This window comes from Notamacropus eugenii, chromosome 3, assembly GCF_028372415.1.
Source record: "Notamacropus eugenii isolate mMacEug1 chromosome 3, mMacEug1.pri_v2, whole genome shotgun sequence".
In the NCBI taxonomy this organism is placed as follows: Eukaryota; Metazoa; Chordata; class Mammalia; order Diprotodontia; family Macropodidae; genus Notamacropus; species Notamacropus eugenii.
The window spans coordinates 22,485,397-22,509,233 of NC_092874.1; the positions used below are offsets into that span (position 1 = coordinate 22,485,397).

The 23,837-nt window shown below is 39.2% G+C and overlaps 1 protein-coding gene across 3 annotated transcripts in view; it reads left to right on the forward strand.

Annotated features, from left to right (window-relative positions):
* The window catches only part of TOPAZ1 (testis and ovary specific TOPAZ 1), a 66,399-nt gene that overhangs the window by 32,003 nt on the left and 10,559 nt on the right, over positions 1-23,837 (forward strand). For all 3 annotated transcript variants that reach the window (XM_072651092.1, XM_072651089.1, XM_072651091.1), the window contains 9 exons: positions 450-578; positions 5,354-5,417; positions 10,324-10,475; positions 10,696-10,788; positions 12,244-12,359; positions 14,250-14,316; positions 16,032-16,206; positions 16,803-16,903; positions 20,035-20,200. In XM_072651092.1, the coding sequence (XP_072507193.1) occupies positions 450-578; positions 5,354-5,417; positions 10,324-10,475; positions 10,696-10,788; positions 12,244-12,359; positions 14,250-14,316; positions 16,032-16,206; positions 16,803-16,903; positions 20,035-20,200 (1,063 nt within the window). The remainder of the gene's footprint in view (positions 1-449; positions 579-5,353; positions 5,418-10,323; positions 10,476-10,695; positions 10,789-12,243; positions 12,360-14,249; positions 14,317-16,031; positions 16,207-16,802; positions 16,904-20,034; positions 20,201-23,837) is intronic.

Sequence of the window (23,837 nt, forward strand, 5' to 3'; positions counted from 1 at the left end):
GGTGGGGGACAAAATTCGAGTCAGTTATGAGAAGTTGTCTCTTAGAAATAAGAAGGTAAATTTCTTTCACTTTCATTGGCCTTGCCATAATCTTATATCAAATTACGTGTCATTCATTTCCTCCCCAGTTTTGTGGGGGTTTTTTCAGTTAAGCAAATGTCTAAATACATATAAAACAACATATGGGAGAAATTTTATTGGGGAAAAAATAGAGATAATTGGTAGAAAAGCTAAATTTCCTTTGTAAATATAAAATAGAAATTGAGTTTTCTTATTAAATTAGCCCTGGCTAATTTGGCTCATTTTTTGTGTGTAATAATTCCTACCTATTCTTAAATATCTCTTTCCTTCTCTCCCATCCCTCATATAAATAGTCCCTGTTTTTTGCTAGCTGAAAGCATTTATCCTGCTTTTCTTCTCCCCCCTTTCTTTAAAAAAAAAATCCTTAGATGTTCCAGAAGCCCCTAGGGTTGATGATATTACCGCATGGATATTGCAAATTTCATTTTAATACATTACGTGGCTGTGAGCGATCGCTGTGTAAATTTGCCCATGTTCCTGAACAAGGAGATGAAAAGGTACAGTCTCTAAGAGTTAGAAATGTTAAAGAGAAGTTATTTATAGTAAACAAATAAGAAAAATTGAAGTTTGATTTTTACCTGTATTTCACTAAAAATGCGTGGTTCTAAAATGATGTGTTTAAATATTTTTTCTGCCACTAAGAACTTTATTTTCTCTTGAAAGTTATTTTTACTAGACTATAACAGATGGTAAAATATATGGTGCACAAATAAACAAATGGCCACATATAGTAATTACTTCAGTCCTCAGGTGAATTCTCTAAAGTTTTTCATTTTCTGTTTTATTGATAAGCTGATTCTTGAGCTTCTTCTTGTAATTAGATCAGAAAATCATCCTTTTTTTTCCAGTTTCCTAAAATGTATCCTGATGAATCCCCAATCTGAAAATATTTTTGTAGCTATAATTGGTCCTTCTAGCTATATATGTCATATTTTAAGTTTAAAAATCGTTTACAAAGATTTCTACCCACAAGTGAAGTAACAAATGAGTAGCTCTTTAACTTTACCAGGCTACTAGTAAAGGGAAATAAACCCAGTGTTGGTAACAAGCATAGGGCTGAGGAGCTGGTCTGAGCCCACGTACCAGAATTGGCCCAGATCCAGTAAACATTTAAATTTTAATTCTGATGGTCCCTGTGTAGTGGCCCAAACTTTGTAGGAATGTCAAGGTATCCTGAGCCGAGTGGAAGGTTTGGAGAAGTTGTTTGGGATTTGGCTGAAGTGGCCTGGGCTTTCCTCATTTGTTTTGCCCAGTATTGTGTTGCAGACCCTTTGCTACTGTCTTGGAAAAGTCAGGAGCTACTTTCATGTCTTTTTCTGTAGTCGTGTGTGGTTTGTAGTTGGGTTCTGGACTGTTGGGTAGCCAGGACAGAAAAAGTTTTCCGAGGGCTCTCATGCAGTGACAATGTGCTGAGCAGCTTTAGCTTCAGAGCCACATAACTGATTCTTTTGGGCAGGATTTAGATAACCATCACTAGAGAACTGTGACCCAGTGATGGGTATCTTTGGGTCAGAACATGTTGCTTATTCTGATGCAGGTGCCTTCTAGCCAAAAGGATAGTATTGACCCACAGTCAGTCAGTTATAGTTGGAGCAACTGCCCAACAGTGTCCTACAGTCCAGAATGAAATCCAAGCTGGTTTTTGTTTGGCCAGACAAAAACACTTCCTTCTCCTCTTCGCTAATGTTGTGATACTTGTTTCACAGCAGAAGGAAGCCTCTAGGGGGTTAGTCAGGTAGGGGGAACAGGTGAAGCTTCTCAAGTACAGAGGAAAGGGTTGAGTGGCCAGACAATTTCAGAACCTCTGTGTACGTGGCACTTTTCTAGAAGCTGGGCATTTACAGCCTCATTCTTGCCCACGCTCAGGGAAGTTCAGGTGACAGAGTCAAAGACTGTGTGCTTTGCTGCAGTAGGACCCCAGGGGGGCAAAGCTTACAGAACAGAAAGTCCAGGCTCCCCTGCCACCTTTTTATCTCACTTAGTTCTATTAAAATTAATGTTCTATTTGAAATTTTTACCTAGTAGCGTAGTGAACTGCAAACAGCTGGCTTGGATTTGGTGTTTGTTTTGGGGAGTTTGTTTTTGTTTTGGTCTCAGCAGGTGTTATCTTCACTCTGGGTTTGTTTGCATGAAAATCATTTTATGTGGAAAATGTTGGGATCAGTCTGTATGGTGTTTGTGCCCCACAGTGTGTGAGGGCTGTACACTCACGGGAGTAAAAAGACTTTGATTCTTCAGACTTTTCCTTTGAAATTGATATTAATTTTTTCCCCTGATCCTAGTGTTTAACCTTCATTGATTCTGAGCCTGTAATATTCTAGTCTGCCCATTTCAGCTCCAGATAGCAAAAACCTCACACCATTGCAATGGCTTTCCATTACCTTGTTTGAATCAAAGTGCTGGCAGCTGAATGGTGATGCGAATGAAGTGTGGGACTTTAAGTCATGAAAACCTAAGTTCAGATCTTACCTTCGATACTTGAGAGCCACATGACCCGGGGCAAGTGTCTTCATTTTTCTCAGTTTCAGTTTCCTCATCTGTAAAATGGGGATAATAACTGTGCCTGCTTCACAGGATGGCTGGGAGGATCAGATGAAATAATATATGTAAAATATTCTGCACTACATAAATGCATAAAACACTCTGTAAATGCTAACTGTTATTATTATTTTCTTCTTTGTATTAAGGGTGGCTTTACTATAGAAAAATAAATGTCATTTGACTTAGCTTACTTTACAGAAGAAAAGACCTCCTAGGAATGTGAACAATTTTCAAACAAAGAAATGTAAACCGTTCATATGAACAATGTTCACATTGACTACTAAGAAATGCTTATTGAAGCAGCTCTGAGTTTTCACAGTCAGATCCATCAGCTTAAGCAAAGATGCTGATAAAAGACAGAAATCGTGTTGGAAGGGCTGTGGGAAGAGTCGTGACTGGTAGAACTGAATTGGTCTAGCTAGTCTAGAAAATAACTTGGAATGATTTAGGAAACTTCACCAGGTTGATAAGCCCCAAGGAGGTCAAAGACAGCATGGTCCCTTGTAATGCGATATTAATAAATGTACTTTTTGTGGTAGCAAAAAACTAGAAATAAAGGGACTCACCTGCGGCCTGGATGAACAAATCATGGTGCATGAACTTGATGGTGTATTATGTTACACTGTAAGCAGTTACTGATCTGAATAATTCAGAGGGGAAGATCCTGGGAAGACAGCAAAACCCAGAGAATAGGATCCACAGTGACCACAGTTCTGTTAGTAGAAGGCAGTGAACTTAGATTCAGTGCAGCAATAAGTACAGTCCTAGAGTTCAGGGGATGAAAACACACCTTGCTTTTCTCTTTAGTTTGGGGATCTGGTCGAGGCCTGCATGAAACCACACCCGCTGTATCAGGATGAGTTGCTATACTGGTTGACTTTGCTTAATTGTAGGAATTGTCCCATGGTGTTTGTACCTCCAGGGCCTGGCACAGAGTTGGCACTCATTGATCGACTGTATTTATTTGTATTTGTTATGTAGACAAGTTGTCCCTCCCCTGTAATAGAAAATCTTTGGAGCAAGAATTGCTGTTTTGGGGATTTTTTTTTTTTGTCTTTTTCTCCCCAGGTCTGCCACAGTGCCTGGCACACTGGAGGCACCTGATCAGTGCTTTTATTGGGTCAGTTTTGCTGGGCCTCAGAACAGAAGCAAATAAAGGCTTGAGATAAGAGAAGACATCCTGATGATTAGAGCTAAGCAAAAGCAGGCTGCCTTCTCAGGAGGTGTACAAAGAAAATTTAAATTCTATGACATCTTGTAAATCAGTCATCAGATATTTATTGAGCACCTCCATTGTGCTAAGCACTGTGCTTGGCCTTCGAAGTACAAAGACAAAAATGAAATTGCTCCTGTCCTCAAAAAGCTTATGTTCTCTCTGGGGAGACAAATGTCTAAGAATATACAAGTCAATACAGGGTCGTTTCAGGGAGCACAGTGAGGCGCTTAGCAGATCAAGAAAGGCTTTTTGGAGTTCATCTTAACCGAACTTGGAAGAAAATGAAAGACGAGAAGTGGAAGTGAGTGCTTCCTAGGCATTCATGGGGTGAGGGGGCAGACTTTGCAAACACCCCCAAAAGGAAGAAGAGGAGATAAGTGTGAGAGGCGTTAAGAAGGGGAAGATGGAACAAGACTTGTCAGCTGGTTGCAAGAGGGGTAAGGGAGCATGAGAAATCAAGGATAATTTTAAGGTTATGAAACTGGATGACTGGAAGAATGTCTATAGAGATAGAGATGTTAGAAGGAAGGGGGAAGTGGGGAGCAGGGGGACAAGAGTTTTCTTGGCGTATTGAGTTGATGATACCAGTGGGCGTGTCGTGTGGAGGATTCTTGTTCCACTCTGTGTGATGCTAGAAGGCCTTTTGAGATCCCTTCCAACTCCCATTCTGGGATTTGGTCTTAGACTGGTGGACAGATCTCCAGTTTGTAAAAACTGGAAGGAAACTGACTTCTGTCTTGTATGGAAAAACAGTGGCTTGCTATAAAGCACTGTCAGCCTGTTAAGTATTAGCCTGTGGCCACCAATGATGTAATACGCTTCTGCTCAGGATATTCATTTAAATTTGTAATGAATGTCTAGAAATGTTGCCAAGTAGTACAATCTATAATAATGCTTATTGTCAGTTGAAACTGAGAAAAGTCTTGTTGGTTCAGGAACTAGAAGCTAAAGAGAATTTTATTTTTCATTTCAATATAAGATTGTCTTGATTTCACACCTTTTATTAACTAGTTTTCACAAGTAAGCAGTCTCCCTTAGGAAAAAATCAATGTCTTTTTTAGAAAAGTCAAAAGCAGCATTATACAATATTAACTCTCTTAGGAAAGCTCTCTAGAGGTAGAGAAGGAATTCAGTTTAACCCAAACTTTAACTCTTTTGGCGTTATTACCTAAAAACTTTTAAAGTATAACTCACTTTTCACTTTCTACTAAATATGTAAATGTTTTAGGTACATGCCTAATAAAATGGCCTGATACTCTGAAGTGATCAGTAGAGTTTTGATTTTTCAAGATTTCATAACTATATACTACTTAATGACTCCTACTGATATGTCTTTGAAATTGACCTTTTTTCTTCCCTATGTCAGTATAAATTAAGACTGTCTTTCTCATCCCAAATAATTTAAACTTAGACAAAATGTGGATCAGCCAAGAAGATAGAAGTACTGTTTATTTGAATTTTATTCCTATAGGCTGTTTAAGAATGAGTCATAACAATTTTTCATGGCTTCTGCAGGTTTGCATGGAAATACTTAAGAAATACATAAATATCGGTGAGGTGTGTTTGCTTCAACGTGCAGGTATGAGACAGACTGCTGGAATGTAATTCAGTAATGTGTATATTGCAGATGTAAAGTTCAGTTACATGTTAGACAATAAGTACTATGTCCTGAGCACAAAAATGGTATGACTTTTACTAGAAGGGGTTCTACTGATCCAAGAAAATATCAAATTAAATGTGATTAATTTAATTAATTAAATGTGATTTTGTATTAAAATGTATCTGTAGCCACCTAATACCATGTCATTATTTGGCACTATTTTTTTCATTATTTAGACAGTTTCCATACCCACTGAACTTATGGAAAGAGATTTTGCTAAATAATTATTTGCTGAATAATAATCTGCTTATATATAAAATATTTATGTCCTATGCTACTAGAATTACTTGTAGATTCTTTTATATAAGCACACACAAATTGTATTATGTCTCCCAATAGCTTATGCCAAATTCACTTTTAATCTCTTTCGCCCTGGAGAATTTGACAAATGATCTTATTTTATGAAGAGAGAACACAGGTGAAACAGAAAGTAGCCTTGTCGGAGTCATGTGAAATATACAAAGAACGCACAGTTCCTCGTTCAAAAGTTACTCCTCCAGTTTTCACCTGAATTTTTATTTCTTAAATAGCATTCAGAAATTACTGAGTGAAAAATTGGGAGAAAAAGGTACACGTTACTTTTTGATAGTATTCTTTTTTGAAATTTGCCACTTGGTCAAATATTGTGATCTTTGAACAGTAAGAATACAATGGAGTAATGTTTCAGTGTCTCCAAAGAAATGACTGTCCTCTCAATCCCCAACCCTCCCCCAAAATACTGCGCACAACCTAGAGAAGCTCTAGGCTGAGAAACGCCTGTGGCACTTGGGGAGACTTGAGAGCATAGTAACCGTGAGGAATGATTGGCCCATAGCATGTACCAGAATGACTAGGGATTATGGAGACTGCTCTGATGCCATAGGCACCATGCTAGCCATCTGATATCAACTCACGACAGACTCTGGTGGGTTCAGCTTCAACTCTAGCTTGTTGAGAAATCAGCTGTCCTGAGAATCCAAACCAGAGCAGGTTTTAATCCTCTTCTGCAGTACCTTGAAGTCCTGTTGTGTGAGGCGTGGACAGCCACAACTTGGCAGTACCAGTATACAGAAATCATAAATGTCTTTCTGGCAACTAGAAACAAGAGGAACAGTTTCGTTGTATCTGAACACTTTAGTATTCCTTGGAACTTATTGTTCACATGCCGCTGTTCAAATATTAAGAAATCTTACTTTCTCCTACATACTATATAAACTTGGTGACCAATACCATATATGTTGAAAAGTCTTAACAATATAAAACGGAAAACTTAGATTTATTCTTAAGCTGTCTGAACACCACCAAATAATACAAATCAAGTCATTCTTTATTATTGTCTCCTGTCATTACTGGCCACAGGACAGAACCACAAAGTTTAATAAGCTAATTATGTACAGAAACCCACTATGTATCACAAGGAAGGCACTTTCCTTGGATGTACTTGTGTTATTCTCTGGTAAAGGACTTCGATGTTCTATACAGATCCATCACATGGAGGCACTGCCATATTGGGACAAGCTAGGAGGAAGGTGGATGCCAGAAGCTGGCCCTTCCAGGATCATTTGTTCTTAATGGAGGAACAAGTAGCCAGCTCTAGGGTTGAATAATCACACACATTCTTCTGAATAAATGCCTTAGTAATGCCTTGACGAAGTCAATAACGTTCTCTTTTCTCTAATCCTTTTTATATGTGCTAATGTTATAAGGAAATTCTCCCATTAAAAAGAAATTAAACTTACTTAATTTGACCACTCAAAAAAAAACCAGATAGAGAAAAGACACTGTATGACCGAAGGATCTGAGCAAAGAGTTCTCAAGAACTACAGTGTTGATAACCCTGGGAAAGTATAGTCTACATCACTAACAAGAAGCACATGGACAAGCAGCCCTGAGGTCCTTTTATCTCACATCCAGAAAATTGGCAAAGGTGAAAAAAGAGAAGAATGGTGTTGAAGTGTTATGGGAAGATAGGCACACCTGGTGCGTTGTTATTGGAACTGTGAATCTGTGCAGCAGTTGTGAAAAGTAGTTTTGAGTCATACAAATAAATTAATTTAAATGTCATGTCCATTGACCCAGAGATTCCACTACTAGGCTGGTTCCCCAAGGAGATAAACTGATAAGAAAATCCATATAGACACCAAAACGTTGATAGCAGCACTTTTTGTCGTAGCAAACAACCAGAAACAGAGTAGATGCCCATCAGCTGAGGAATGACTAAACAAGTTAGGGTCTGTGAATGTGAAGGAGTGCTACTCTGCTGTAAGAAATGACAGATATGAGGAGAAGCATGGAGAGGTCTACATGAAATGATACAGAGGGAAATCAGCAGAGCCAAAAAAAACCAAGATACACGTGAAGCCAGTAATGTAGATGGAAAGAGGGAGCATAAGACAATCCAGAGTGAATGGTTCAAAATTATAAATGGGACAGGAGGGGAAGTGATTGACATGCTCTCTCCAGTAGCAGTGGCAGTATTGATCTGATTACAGTTTTGTCTGGAAAACACAAGGGAGTGGGGTTTCTATCTGATGGTGGGTAAATGGCCAGGTCACAGTCTGAAGTGGTAGGGAGGATAGATGTGCCTCCCCCACCAAAATGTGGCTACGGTAGACAATGAAGTGTGACGGGGACTAGCTCGATACAGTGGGGCATTTGACATGTAGGCTCCAGGACAGGAATCCTTACCCAAATGGTCTCCAGTGCAGAGTTCTATGTGCGTTTGGTCTGGTGTAGGTGCTTTCCCCAATTTCATCTTCTGTGCTGTGCTGTTATAGTATATTAGGTAGTTAGTATACTGAGATGTTGGAATCCAAAAATGGTGGTTCCACAGTCATCCAAGCTAAGACTAGAGCACTCTAGAAATATCTTCCTTCCTTCCATTGCCCTCTAACAATTCTAAGTCTTAGTTGAGTCTTGTCCCAGGCTTTCTACAGATCTGGTTTCCCTTTCACTGACTTTTGCTGTTTTGTGAGGTGAATTGTGCTCATTATTTTCCATGATATTGGGGGGGGAAACCAAAGAGTTAGACCCTCCAGGACAATATGGAAGGTGTTAGTGAGCAGCCTTCACAGCAGCAGCCTTGTGGAGGTTGGGACCTAGGAAAAGTCACAAGGTTTTGTTCTGTTGTGACTGCTAAAGGATCAGATTGATAAAATGGAAAATTCATAATATTGTAATGGTGGAAAAGAATAAGCATAAATAGAGATAACAGAAGGTTAGGGTTAGGCATAGTCCAAAGCCAGTCTTTATTCTAGAGGAATCTGCATCTCGGAGCAGCACATTGTATTCTCTAGAGGCAGGGCTTTCGCTCTTGTGGGAATGAGAGAAACTTCCCATTAATGATGCCAAATAACTCTTGTGGAAGTAGGGAATCTCTTCTGAAAGAAACTGTCTTTGAGAAGCAGAGTTAATACACTGCATGGCAGAGAGGATTTCTGGACAACCCCTACAGAAAATCCTCATTCCTTTAAACAAGAATTTTCCTATGATGTTAAAATTACCCAAAGGAGGTGTATGGGTATGTGTAGGGTTTTCCAGTAGTGTTGCCACTTTGTAGTGTCTGACACTGAATTACCATTCTTTCAACTCCAGGAAATTCTTAGCAGAAACTCATACTTTGTTATCCAGAGTATAGGTGCCTAGATGAGGATGGTTTTGCATCACTATGTGACTCTCCTTGAGGTTTATCTCATGTAATTTCATTTAATCCATAGCTTGTCATTCTCAATTGTAAGCCTCAAACAGTTCTATTGAAAATTTTCTTTTGCTGACACATTTTTAAATGTTATCTTGAAATGAAAGTATTGTTTAAAAAACTGTAAAAATAGAAAAAGAAAATATTAAACCTCCCAGATCAATAGCCAGAAGACCTCTGCTAACATTGGACTCAGTAACTGGCAACAAGTCCGTGCTGAAGAATCAATCCACACTTTGACAGCTGTGTGGAGGGGGAGTGGAGAGCGCAAGATCCCAGGAGAAGGGTATTGTGGCTCTGGAAAGTTGCAGAATAATTTAGTAAAACTTTGCTTAACTGAAGGGTTGCAGATATTGAGAGAAAATAGTTTACAGTATTTTTTTTAAATCTTTTTCGTTTCAGCGCTTGTTGAAAATCCATCTCTTTACCTTGGCTATCAGTTCCTTCATATTTTGCGTGAATGAGGGGCAGATTATAGAACTGTCTAGAGTGCAAACTTCTTGTGACTAGAGATTGTCATTCTTTTTCCTTGGACCCCCAGCCCTTAACATAGAGCAAGTGCTTAATAAATGCTGTTTGATTTTATTGTAATGAGGCATACTTGATGTGGAAACTCTGTCTAGTTCAGTGTAGCTAAGTTACCTGCAGCCTTGATAGAGTAAACAGCATTCCTGAATTCCAGTTCTTTCTCCAACACTCGCTGGCTCTGCGATTTAACCATCCTGGGCCTCGTTTCCTAATCAAGAGCTGATTTTTATAATATGTACCTGTAGTGGTGGTAAGACTCAAATGAAATGATGTGTTAAGATGCTTTGCCTGATAAACACTATAATTATCAGGTGGTAATCAGAATTATTTGAGATTCGTCTCATTGCGAGAAATAGCATCTCCAGTGTACTATAAAAGAATATAGACTGTAAGTCAATTGGCCCAGCTCTTCTGCTTGTTAAGTGTGTGACTGTGGGTCACATCCAGTCTTTTGGGGCCTCAGTTTCCTTATTATAAAATGAAGAGGGTAGACTGGATTACTAAGGTCTCTCTCAGGTAGAGATCCTTTTGTTTTTTTTTAAATAAAGCTTGATATGAATTGTGTTTAATTTCTGGATGACAATATCTTAAAATCCTATCATGTAAATCTTACATTTTCAGTAAACCTGTTTGTGGAGTACTACAGAAAGTTTCCTCCTGGGGTACATTTTGAATCTCCAGTGCTAAATGACCTTCTGATTTCTTTACTCAAACACTGTTTATTGAAAGAAGTGTTTCAGGTAGTGAACAGCAGCTTAATGGCCAAAATGCTGGTAAGTAACCTTGAAATACCTTGGAAAGTTTTTTTCACTAAGTGAATGTTGTTTCATTATGCATTTGTTTATGTAATTTAGTGGCTTGATGTTTATGTTTATTAAATACCTCCTAGAGAACAAGTGCATTTTCAGCCTGAATTAATTTGAGAAAGCAAAAGTATCCTGAAAGAGAAGAAATTGTGAAAATGAGTGTGCATCTTTTTTTTGTTTTATCCAGCCTGCTCTAAAAGTATTAATAAAAGTATTTGAGCATGTGGCATCTATGAACTTAAGGAATGCTGTACCAACTCTAATTGATATATTTTGCAAGGTATGATTTCTTCCTCCATTTTTTCTTTTTGTTGATTTAAAATATATTTATTAAGCAGCTACTGGTGATAGAAAAACATGAAGTAGTCCCTATCATTAGCAAGTTTACCTCCTCCTGAGAAGATACAACATGTACATGGATTAGTAAATACAAGACAAGTTGAGGTGGGAAAGAAGGAGGAAAACGAGCATATACTAAGCATTTGGATGGGCTAAGCACTGTGCCAAGTGCTTTCCAAATAATATCTCATTTGGCCTTAACAACTTCCTTTGAGGTAGATTCTGTTATTATCCCCATTTCACAGTTGAGGCATCTGAAGCAAACACACATTATATGCCTTGCCCAACGTCACAGAATTAGTAAGTATCTGAGGACAGATTTGAACTCAGGTCTTCTGGCCTCCAGTATGAGAGCCCTGTCCACTACAACCACCTACGTGCTTAATTCTAGGGTAGTGAACTGTACTTAGCAGAATCCTGACAGGAAGATCAGGGAAGGGCTTTCTGTAAGAGGTGGATGGAACCTGAGAGATTTTGAGAGAAACAGGTTAGAGGGAGGATTGCAGGCTCCAAGCTGCCGAACCAAGAGACTGGAATGTCAAATTCAGAGATCAGCTAAACAAAGGGGACTTGGAGGCAAATCCTGTGAAATGAACCCAGAGACCAGGACCAGACCATGGAAGGCTTTCAATGGTAGGCTGGGAAGTTTGTATTTTGCCCTCGGGGCAGGCCAGACACTGAAAATATGAACAAGGGAATTACATAGAGCTACATTTTAGGATTGTTAATTGGACATCTGTGTAGAGGAGAGCTGGGGCCTGGGTCTGGTTGCAGGAAAACCAGTATGGAGGCATCTTCAGTAGACCAAGTAAGAGGCGAAGGATGTTGGAGCTACAAAGTAAAGGCTGTGGAGAGAGAAGGGGGAAGATAATAGAACATTCTGTGAGATAAAATTGAAAGGATATGACGGTGATATTTGGGCATGAGAAAAGAGTAGCTAAGAATAGCAGGAAGAAGATTTAAGAGTTTCTTGGGTTGTAGCTCTGAATACAGTGAAGCCATTAACAAAAATGGGTTTAGAAGTAGGGGGGAGATCAGAGGGGAAATACGAGTTAGAGACAGCTTGGGGTCTATGGGCAGTTGGAATTCAGGCCTGGAGTCAAGGGCACGACAAGGACAGAGGCTTTCTAGGCAGATTTTTTTTTTTTAAACTAGCAGCCATTCCCCTATCTGCAAATAGCACTTCCCTGGTTAAATACCATCATTCTTTAGCTAATTCTTTCCTGGTCCTGGTGGATTCTGTCCTCATTCTTTTTGGCAGGTTTTTTTTTTTTTTATCCCTTTATTCAGCTGAAGGAAAGCAGAAAGAAAAGAATGACTGAACACGTTTTGTATTTTGTATAAATGTTTACAAGTAGACAATATTGTGAATATTTTTTCTCTTCCTACTTTACAGCTTGTAGAAGCTGGGATGATTCTTGACTCTGAACATTTTAACTATCTTATTAAGCTCTTATACCAAGTACAGGCTTCCAAACAAGAAATAAATGCTGTTTTAGAAATGAAATCCAGGTGAGAAAGCTATTCATAGTAAAATACCAAAAATGTTTTTATTTCAGGCTTGGAAATAAGTTCCAGAATTAAGATACCAACACAAAATTTTAGTTGATCATAAGTCATTCATTCTCATCCAAGTCAGCCTCATAGTCAAGGCTTGCCCAGAAGGCAAATGTATAAGTTAAGAAATGTCGCCTCCTGTTTGTCCACCTGCCCTAAAGCTGCTCCAAATGTCATTCTCTGTGTCCTGAGCTTTTGGTCCTCGAGGCTTTTCCCTACCACCTCCTTTCTTTTCCCCATAATAGGACTTTACATATGCTTGCCTTCCCATTTTTCCTTTATTTCCTACCACTTCATGGTTTAGATACTTGTTGTCTAGTCCAAGTGAGTGTCCAGATGTCTCCTCCAGCATTACCATAAATCATCATCTGTCTCCTCATCCACCTCATCACAATGCTGTTAAAGATGATGGAGAAAAAAATGATTGCATAGACCTGTATAAAACCTTTAATTGGCATTACAACTTTATGCTAAGTTAAGGTGAACCTCTCTTTTCTGAATAGAATAACTCCTCATGAATTCAGGAGTGAAGTAAGAATTCACAGTCATTTGGTTACACATTTAAGTAGTTCACATTCTACTGAACTCAGTGATGGTGTCCCCCATGCTAAAGGGCAAGATGGGATGGGTTTCACAGAACCAGGTTTTCAGAGCAGTAGTGTGACATTTTACTAGTTTCAAATAACTATATTTTCCTATAACTTGGACTTTATGAATTTAAAAGAGGTTTCTACCCATTCATTCAAAAATATAAGAGTGTATTGATGCTACACCCTTGGAAAATTGGTTGCAAAACACATTTCTACAAACTTAATCATATTTTCACACTGATTTATATAATGAAAGAAAGAAAAATAAAACCCATTACAAACAACTTTCATGTTTCTAAGGGAGAATTCTTTTTGAGTTCTCAACAGTTGGCTACAGAATGAACTTTTAGACTGTAGCCTACTTGTAAGTCATGGAACTTTTGAATGTTTTCCTCATCACCATAGAGTAGTGGTGCAGATATCACCCCAGCAGGCCATTCACACAGTCAGCCTTATTTGAGCCAGCGTCACATTTTACACCTGGAAGAGCGACTGTCCCACACCCTTAGAGCCAAAGGGATGTGGCCGGCCACATGTGAACAGCTGTGCCCTGGGATACACAAATCAAGCCTCCATGTAGAGAAAGAGACTGGCGGCCAGAGGAACAGTTCCACACTTACCCAGAGCTTCCTTTGTAAAAAACATTTTCAGTTAATAAGCATTTACTCTGTCTTCCCCCATGGAGGAAAGAAAGACAAAACCCATGTGACATTCACAGTCAAGCAAAACAATCTCCCCTGTTGATCATGTCCAAAAATAGGCATCTTGCTATGCATCTTGAACCTTCTCACCTTTCTGTCAGGCGGCTTCCCCGTAACCTTCTAAATTGCTGTAGTCGTTAACAGCTACAGACCCTTTCCCCCATAGTAACGAAAACCTTGCTAATCGTTAAGAGAGGATTCAGTGGTATATCAGAAAAACCCAAGTTATTAATCACCTTTAAATGGTGATTTCCTGTCTTTTTGCCATTAATGTACTTTTTCCCTGCAACATTTTTCTGGGCCACTCTTAATGAGTGCTGTGGTTTATGTTGTAATGAATTTTATTTTAAAATTTCCTGATAACTGAAAAATCTCAAAAAAACTTGGGCTGATTTGATCACTGATTTTGTTTTTTAGAAAATGGAAACTTTTATAGTATTCTGAAATTTGTCTATTTAAGGTGAAACACATGAACTTTTTTTAATATTCAGCCTCATGACCAGGATATTTTATTAGTGAACATAAAAGTAATTAACCTTTTTCCGTTGTTAAAGGTTACGAGTGAGACAGTTTAAAAAGAATTGGCTCTCTGACTTCAATTCAGCAATAACAGAAATAGAGGTAAGTAACCTGTAGATGTAGAATTTTTGTTTGTTTTTAGACAGATTGCTTATTTTCTGCTCATACAGTGAAAATCCAAAGAAAATAATTATATCTTTAACTTAAAATTTTTGAAAGAATAGCCAGTCAAATTTTTAGCAAACCAGGACAATAACTGATTTACAATATACTTCTGCTTTTAACATTAATTTATCTTGTAGATTTTTTAAACTTGAGAAAATAAAATTCATTTTAACTAGAAAATGTATTCTATCAAAGGGAATAATAAGTGGGTAATTTCAAGCATCGGGACTTAATTTTTTTTTCATTCTGATGACCTAGCCATTGATTGAGTAGTAGTAGTATACGTAAGCCAAGTAGGTGTTAACTTACACAGTTGCAATTTGATCACAGTCATATACCATCTAATATGATTCTGTGAAAATGGCACATTAAATGAAATATTGCATATCTCAGCTGTTCCACAGAAACAGTATTATAAACATTGTAAATGGATGATCAACCGAACAATATTAAAATAGGGATTTTGTTGTTCAGTTAAGTCACGACCAACTCTTTGTGACTCCATTTGGGGTTTTCTTGGCAAAGATGCTGGAGTGGTTTGCCATTTCCTTCTCCAGCTTATTTTACACATGAAGAAATTGAGGCAAACAGGGTTAAGTGACTTGCCCTGGGTCACAGAGCTAGCAAGTTCTGAGACAGAGTTGAACTCAAGTCTTTCTGACTCCAGGCCTGGCGTTCTATCCACTGCACCACCTGGCTGTCCTACAGTAAGGGTTTATAACAGAGTATGTAGCACAGGAATCGTGACCTTTAGTCCATTTTTCAGTACAGAATTCATAGCAAATTAATATTTTATCATTAAATATTTGTTCAGTCATTAAACGGACTTCATGGCTCTGTTAGGGTTTTCTTGGCAAAGATGCTGGAAGGGCTCACCATGTCCTTCTTCAGTTCATTTACAGATGAGGACAGCAGGGTTGTGACTTGCCTAGGGTCACAGAGCTAATAAGTATCTGCAACCCAATTTGACCTCAGGAAGAAGTCTTCCTAGCTCCATGCCTGGCGTTCTGACTTCCGAGCCACCTAGTTGCCACGCTCTTCTCTTTATAAAAAAAAAAAAATGACCTTTAAGGATAAAATAAATAGAGTAGGTGGTTTTTTTTTTTAAACAAGAGTATACCGGTAAGCATAAGCTTCTCTTAAAACACCTATTGTATTTATGTCATCCTTAAAGGCCATTTTTATGTCTTGTGGGACTTTCTTCCCCATGTTAATGTCAGCTCTAGTTATGTAATGGAAATTAGTTGAAAAATATGATTAAATTTGCAGAAATATTTTGCAACCACTTTTCCAAAATGATCTTGCATTTTCGAACAGATGGGCAGAAACCACTTTTTTAAATTCATAAAGTCCAAGTTATGGGAAAATACAGTTATTTGAAACTAATAAAATGTCAGCAATTACAACTACTGCTCTGAAAATCTAGAACCTTTCAGGATGGGGGGGACACCATTGATGAATTCAATAGAAGTTGAACGACTTAAACGTGTAACTGAATGATTGTGAATTCTTACTTCACTCCTGGATTCATAAGGCTTTTTTGTATTCAGAGAAGAGAGATGCACTTTAACTTAGCATAGAGTTGTAATGACAATTAAAGGTTTTATTCTGTTTGATACATGTAATCTTTTTATTCCTATCATATTGAACAGCATTGTAAAGAAAAAGGTGACTGGACCAGTTTGGGAAATTTGTACATTAATGTAAAAATAGGTTGTGAAAAATTTGCAGATCTTCAGAGATTTTCAGCATACATTTCTGAAGCATTAACAAAAGATTACAAAGAAGAAAGACAAGGAATTCCTTTTTGTGAATTTGCTGATGCAGGTAAAAGTTACCATTACGGAACTATTTTGATCTATATTGTCTTATGTTATGGAACTCTTTTGAGAACTGGTTGACTCCAAGCTTGTGTGTGACCAGAGGAGAGCTGGTGGGGCTCTTTCTATGCCAGAGAATAAAATGGAAGCCTACTCCACGCAGCCTGCTCCTGCCTGCGTGTTTTGCTTCTTTAAATGACACATCCTCATTACAAATGGATTTTTATCAACTAAATTACTTGAATGATGACTTTCAAATCCAGGATTCTGGAGTTCTAATCTCCATATTGTTTCATAAGCGTTATTTTTTCTTTGCATTTGAACTAACTGCAGTGGTGCTGGTGAATTGGAAAGAGCATCCCAAGTTTTTAAGTTCTTTCCACTGAGAGCAAATCTCAATAGTTCCTCCCTAATTTAATTCCCCAATAACTGCAGTAAAATTTGAGTTCTTACCTAATTTGAAGTTGTTTAGATCATTTATTAATTACCATAAAGTGTTAAAATGTTTTCTAAGTATTATTTTAATTTACCATTTTAAAATAATTTGTACAGGTTCAAGTTGCTGTTTCACATTCTGTAACATTACAACTACTTACTTTTCAGTCAGCAAAGATCCCCAGAACAGTGAGATGGATAAAACGTTACTGGGAAGAATTGGGATCAGTGCAATCTACTTTTATCACAAACTACTACAGTGGTCTAAGGTATTTCTTTGCGGGGGTGAAAAGGGGGTAGAGACAGGCATTATTTTGTCTTGGGAGTGAAATGTATGCGTTGTAAATATTTAGGTAATTAATAGTCTCCATGCCCAAACTCTATACTTTTTTTTTTTTAAATTTTATTTTTATTTTTTAATGTTTAACAATCACTGCCATACAATTGAGATTTTATCCCCCCCCACCTACCCCCCACTACCCCCCTCCCTCTCCACGACTGCATACAATTCTGTATAGATTCTACATATACTTTCCTATTGAGTATATTTTCACTATAGTCATGCTATGTAATCAGACTAAAATAAAAGAAAGAAATCATATAACAAATCAGAACATGATACACAAACACATACACATACACAAACATGATCTGCTACATTTTGTGAGTGACTTCCATATTTCTTTCTCTGAGTGTGGAAGGCATCTTGCCTTGAGAACCACCTTTGGGATTTTTTTTTTTTATAAGAAGTTTTTGCGTTATTACAAAATTCCAAGTATACCAGAAAAAACTCTCACACACTGTGGTCGTTGCTGTGCATAAAGTTCTCCTGGTTCTGCTCCTTTCACTCAGCATCAGGTCATATAAGTCCTTCCAGGCCTCTCTGAAGTCTTCTTGTTCCTCATTTCTTATGGCACAATAGTACTCCATTACATTCATATACCATAATTTATTCAGCCATTCCCCAATTGATGGACATCCCCTTGACTTCCAGTTTTTGGCAACTACATAGAGTGCTGCTATAAATATTTTTGTACATGTGGGACCCTTTCCCATTTTTATGATCTCTTGGGGATATAGTCCTAGTAGCGATATTGCTGGGTCAAAGGGTATGCACATTTTTGTAGCCCTTTGGGCATAGTTCCAAATTGCTCTCCAGAATGGTTGGATGCGCTCGCAGCTCCACCAACAATGAAATAGTGTTCCAACTCTCCCACATCCTCTCCAGCATTTATCATTTTCTTGTTCTGTCATGTTTGCCAATCTTATAGGTGTGATGTGGTACCTCAGAGTTGTGTTGATTTGCATCTCTCTAATCAATAGTGATTTAGAGCATTTTTTCATATGATTATAGATATCTTTAATTTCTTCCTCTGAAAATTGTCTGTTCATATCCTTTGACCATTTATCAATTGGGGAATGACTTGTATGATTATACATTTGGGTCACAAACTCTATACTTTCAATGGGAGATAAAAATGGTATCCAGGCAGACGACTGTTGAGCGAGAGAAGACCAGGGACATAGAGAGGCCTGAAGAAACAGTGCCCTAACTCAGCTGTTTTACATACCCTCCTGCTCAGCACTAGAATCTTAACCCCAAGTATGGGGTTTTATACAAGTTTTATATAGTCATTTTTAATATATCACCTTTCTTGTGAAGTAATGCCAGAGGTAGTTGGGCTTGGTTTGAGTGACTAGAGGAGAGTTGTATTTCCCCCTCAGAATGTACCATATGCATATTTTGATGTTAGAAATTGACTTCCGGGATCAAAACAAAAGGCCTTCTTTTAGCGTTGTGCTTAACCTGATAACTGTGCTTATTATAATACCAGTCTCCGTAAATCCTTACAAAGTACAAGCCTGCCCTTTGGGATAAAAAGACATTCAACAATCATTTCATTGAAATGGGAGCCATAGAATACAGAGCAGGGAGGAGAAATAGGGCCTAAAGAGAAAGTAAGAAAGATGGTGACCTTCTTTGGGTCATATATATATATATATATCCAATATATCACTGCTGTCACCATTAAGGTTATTATATATATATATATATATCCAATATATCACTGCTGTCACCATTAAGGTTATTTTGTACTCTGTAAATTGCCTTGTGCTATACTAAACTTGAGTTCAAATCCTGCCGCAGATACTTCGTAGTTATGGAACCCTGGCCAAGTCACTTAAACTCTCCCTGCCTCTTTTCTGTTCTGTAAAATGAGAAGGAGGAGGAGATAAGCACCTTTCTCACAGTTATTGTGAGGACCCAAAGAGACAATACACATAAAGCCTTTTACAGATCTTACAGCACATAGAGGTGCCACCTGTTATTGTCATTAAATACATACACAGTCACATTTCTCTCCTAGGAAATAAAACTAATGTTGAACAACCTTAGCATTACTCCTGGGGTTGCTCTAGCATTGCTCAGGTTCCCACCGATTAACTTTTAGGGCTAAAATCCTGATTACTTCAAATCCAGGCACATTTTAATATTTTAAAAATCTCTTTTATTAAGAATATTTTAATAGAAGTTCACATAGGTTCCATAAAATGTTACTTGTTTGTGTATCAATACTTGATTTTGATTAGATTTCTGGCTTTCTTTAAGTCCCAGCCCCAAAATGCCTCCTTCCATTCCCCCTTAATTCTAGTCCCCTCCCTGTTGATTATTCCATTTTATTCTGTATTTAATTTATGGTGTCCCCCATCAGACCGCAGTCTCTGTGGCAGGGACCATCTTACACTTCTTAGTGCCCTCAGTGTAATCTAATCACCTTGGGTGACTGATACTGCAGTTACCCAGGTTAAGTACAGTTCTGGAGGTCAGTTCTCTCATAGGTAACTTATTCTACCCTGTGGTTTTTAGGGATTTCTGTATAGATTTCCAACCATTTTTAAGATCCCCTCATAAAAGCGGGTAATATGTTAAATACTCTTTAGAATTCATATGCCTCCATGCTAAAAGGAAAAGGAATTTTTTTAACTGGCTCGATCTGGCAATATTCCTAATCTTCTGGTGGGGAAAATACCAGTATGGAGATTTTTTGTTATCCAGACTAAAAGAAAAGGATGATTAACAGTAAATAAAAAACAGATGATCTAAAAGTCTAATTCTAGATTTTAGTTCTCTTCTGGTAGACCTGTAACTGAACTGATAAGAAAAGGCAGATTTTGGTAAAACTTGGTTATTTTGGCTTTTTTGTTATTTGAATGGCTGAATCTACCCTTTGATTGAATGAGTTACTATTGAAATGCCTTAAAGGTAAAGTTTTTTAAAAGTAAAGTTAAAGATAGTAAGATAACTCACAAATTGAATAATTTTATCCATAATAAGTAAGTAGTAACTCTTTATTACTCTAAGTATCAAGTTAATTTGCTTTCTTCATTTTTGCTACAGGGAAGAAAGGTACTTGATAAACTGCATGAACTGCAAATCCATTTCACAAGTTTAAAAGGACTTGCTGGCCCTGAAAAGTTAGCATCACGGTGCCAAATTGTTAATGTGGCAGCAGAAATTTTTCTAAAAAGTGGGAGTATGGATGGTGCCATTTGGGTATTGAGGGGTAAGTTATGTTTATATGCTTCACAGAATAAAGGAATTGAGATTGTATTTTGGCCTGTACTCTAATTCCAAAAAATGGGGCATTTTCCTTGTACTAAACAATAATAATATTGATCTGCTTATTGTTCCCTGAGTACAGTGGAAGTTTAGTGGCATGGGGATTTGCACTTGCAAATGACCAGGTAGATGAGGAGGTGCTGGAGCAGCCGTGGCCCTGGTCCTGGAGAAAGACTGGATTGGGTGGTCTGGGGCAGCTAGGTGTAGAAGGCTGAGGCAGAGGCTGACCCAGAGTTGAATGGATTCAGTTTGAACCAATTAGCTTTATCTAAGAGTGGAGATTAGATTGTCCCCTGAATCAGACAAACGAACCACCCCTAATCTAAGTAAGATTTTCCCTAAAGTTATATCTCAATAGTTGAAAGTGTCATCTGCTTGTAGAACAATACAGGCTGGTTTGCCCCGGGGTCCTCCAAGGTCCCTTCCTTGGACGTTGAGAGCCTTTTACATAGCAGCTGTTCCTATGCTGGGGTTAAAATTGGGCATGGTCCTGTGGCTTCTGTGAAATCTAGGTCAGATGGCATGGACTAGGCAAGTGTTGAAAGCTGGGTCTGTGACAGACAGACAATGAAGGGCATTTGAGAGACACCACTGAGAAGTACCAAGGCAGAGAGAGCACAAGTTGAGGGTTCATACTTCAGAGCCAGTGAGGTAAAACGAGACCCAAGGAAGACAGCAGACCACTGTAAGTAGGAATTCACACTGTATCATTGTTTGTGGGGTCAATTCAGGTGTAGAAACTGATTCAAGGACATACTCTTACTGTTAGCTAAGTGGTCAAGTAGCCAGATGTACCAGGAGAAAGCCAGGAACAGAACTTTAACCAAATGTTTGCCACCTGTGGCCTCTGCTTTATTGGAAAGCCTCTTTTACAGCAGACCCTTGCATGCTGGCCACAGGAGCATAAATTTAAGGTGGAAGGATCTTAAAAGGCAGAATGATGCCATTTGTTGAGAGCCACATACCTGTTTCTCAGATTATCACAGAATCATAGGATAGTAAAGCTGTAAGGGAGCTCAGTGACCATCTGGGCCGACTTCTCCCTACAACATCCCTGAGCCTCTCCTTCACTGACAGAGACCACGCAGGCTTACACTTTGGAAGGCTTCCACTCATTTGTTAACCCATAGTCAGAGTTCTACTGATTCTCTCCATAGTATTTCAAGAGTAGATACTTTTCTTTCATTTCTAAATGGCCATAGACCCTTGTTACCTCCTGCTTTTTGTGTGACATCCTCCTGATTGGCTTCTCTGCCTCCTGTCTTTCTCCAGCACTTCCTGCAATCAGTCACTAAAGACTTGTAAGCATCTGCAGAGCCAGGCCTGGAAAGATAACTGTCTCTGCCCTTGAGGAGCTCACAACCTAATAGTGGAGATAACATGGCCAAATACGCCACAGACAGGGTAAACTGGAAGTCATCAGCAGAGGGAAGGCACTAGAATGAAGGAGGAATGGGAAAGGCTGCCCATAGAGGAGATTTTAGCTGGGGCTGAAGGAAGCCGGGAGATGCAGATGAGTAAGAAGAGCATTCCAGCCAGAGAGAGTGCCCTGAGTTAGAGATAGAGTGTCTTGTTCAAGGAACCTGGTGAGGGGTGAGGGTGTCAAAGAACTGGAAAGAGAGCAAGAGGGTAGGTTATGAAGGGCCTTAAAAGCCAGAGGAATTTGTGTTGGATCATAGAGGTGACAGAAAAGCTGCTGGAGTTACTTGGGGGCCTGGGAGGTGATAGGGTCAAATTTGCACTTGAGGAAGATCTCTTTACTAGTTAAATGGAAAATGGACTGAGATGGGAAGAGACTTGAGACAGGCAGGACCCTTCCCCCGCAGTCTTTTGCTGTGGTCCAGGCTTGAGGATGTGAGGAGTATTAAAAGGGTAGAAGCGTCAGAGGAGAAAAGGTTATGAAGACAGACGTCATTGAGGTAAAATCAACAGGTCTTGGCAGTAGAGTGGACAAGGGCTAGTGCCCTTGGCAGTGGTATGGAAGTTTGAAAGGGGACAGGGCTTGGGAGGAAAGGAAACAAGTTCCATTTAGACTGGTCGAGTTTAAGATGTGTACAGGAAGGACATTCAGTTCAGCTTGTCCTGTCGGCAGCTGGAGATGCAGAGACTGCAGATTAGGACTGGAGAAGGGGATTCGAGAATTGTTAGCACAGAGGTCATAATCAAATCCATGAGAGCTGATGAGATGACCAAGTAAAACAGTGTAGAAGGAGAAGAGATGAGGGCCCAGAACACTCCTGTGGGATGACCAGGATGAAAGTCCAGCAAGTAAGACTGATGAGCGCTAGATGGGAGCAGTGATCAGAGTGCTGAGAACAAAGGTGATTTAAGGGGAGGAAGGTGATCGACGACCTCAGTTTACACTGAGGTCGGGAGTGAGGACTAGGAAAAGACCATTTAGTGATGTTGGATAAAGCAGTTTGGTTGAATGATGGGGCTGGAAGCCAGAATGCAGAGAGTTAAAAAGAGAGAGAGAAGAAAACAGAAAGTGGAGGCCTTACTGTCCATGACATCAAGGAATTTAGCCACAAGAAGCAGGAGAGATGTGGGGTGACAGTGAAGATGGCTGCGTCAAGTGAGGTTTTTTTTAAGGGTGAGGGAAATATGAGCATGTGTGTGGATAGGCAGAGGAACTGAACGAGGCAATATGCTGGTGAAGACTGGGATAGGTTGGAACCATGTGAGGCAAGGGTGAAGGAAGAAACCAGTGGCAGAATGCACCTGGGGAATGTGAGGTCAGAAGAAGAGGGAGCTTTCAGCAGTTGGCCTCCCATTCTTTTTTTCTCTCAATAAAACATGAGGCCCAGTTCTTGGCTGAGAGGGTTGAGGGAAGAGTAGCCAAGGGGAAGATTTGAGGAAGGATGAACAGGTTTCAGAGAGCCCCTGTGGTGACTGAGTTAAAATTAATTAGGAAGATACAAAAGGTCACCTTGCTGCATTGGGAGCCTGGTTGAGGTTTTGCCACAGATATTTGTAGTTAACCCAGCCAAGATAGTTCCTTGATTTTCTCCACCATCGTTCAGTGGCACAAGCCTCGAAGCAAAGGCAGCAGATGGTGAGAGTGATCTGAAGCTGAACCTTATCAAGGCAAGATCAGTGATATGATGGGAGGACAGTATAGAGTTGAAGTGGATTACCAGCGGGTCAAGATGGAGGAAGGAGGTTGGTGGAGCTAGCACAAGGGTGATAGCCTGGGAGAGAACTGAGGAGGTCACAATATCGACAAAAAACAGGGTTTGGGATTGGAAAACAGGGAGAAGAGATGGTGGGACAAGAGACTGCTCAAAGAAGGGAATTTCAGAGCATGAAAGTGGTAGATTTGTGGATAAGGGCAAGATCAAAGTCCTGACCATCTTTATGCAGGGCTGAGATGGAGTGCAAGAGTAGGCCATGGAAAGGAAGTTGGGGTGTTAGAGGAAGGGATCAATATGTTGGGTGAAATCCCCTAAAATAAGGGCAGAAGTCAAGGACTCATTGAGGAAAGAAGAATGTCCTGGGGGTCGCAAGACCCAGAGCTGCCAGAATTTTGATTGTTGTAGATAAGGATTGAGTGAGGTTTGCTGAGGGATGGTGGGAGAGAG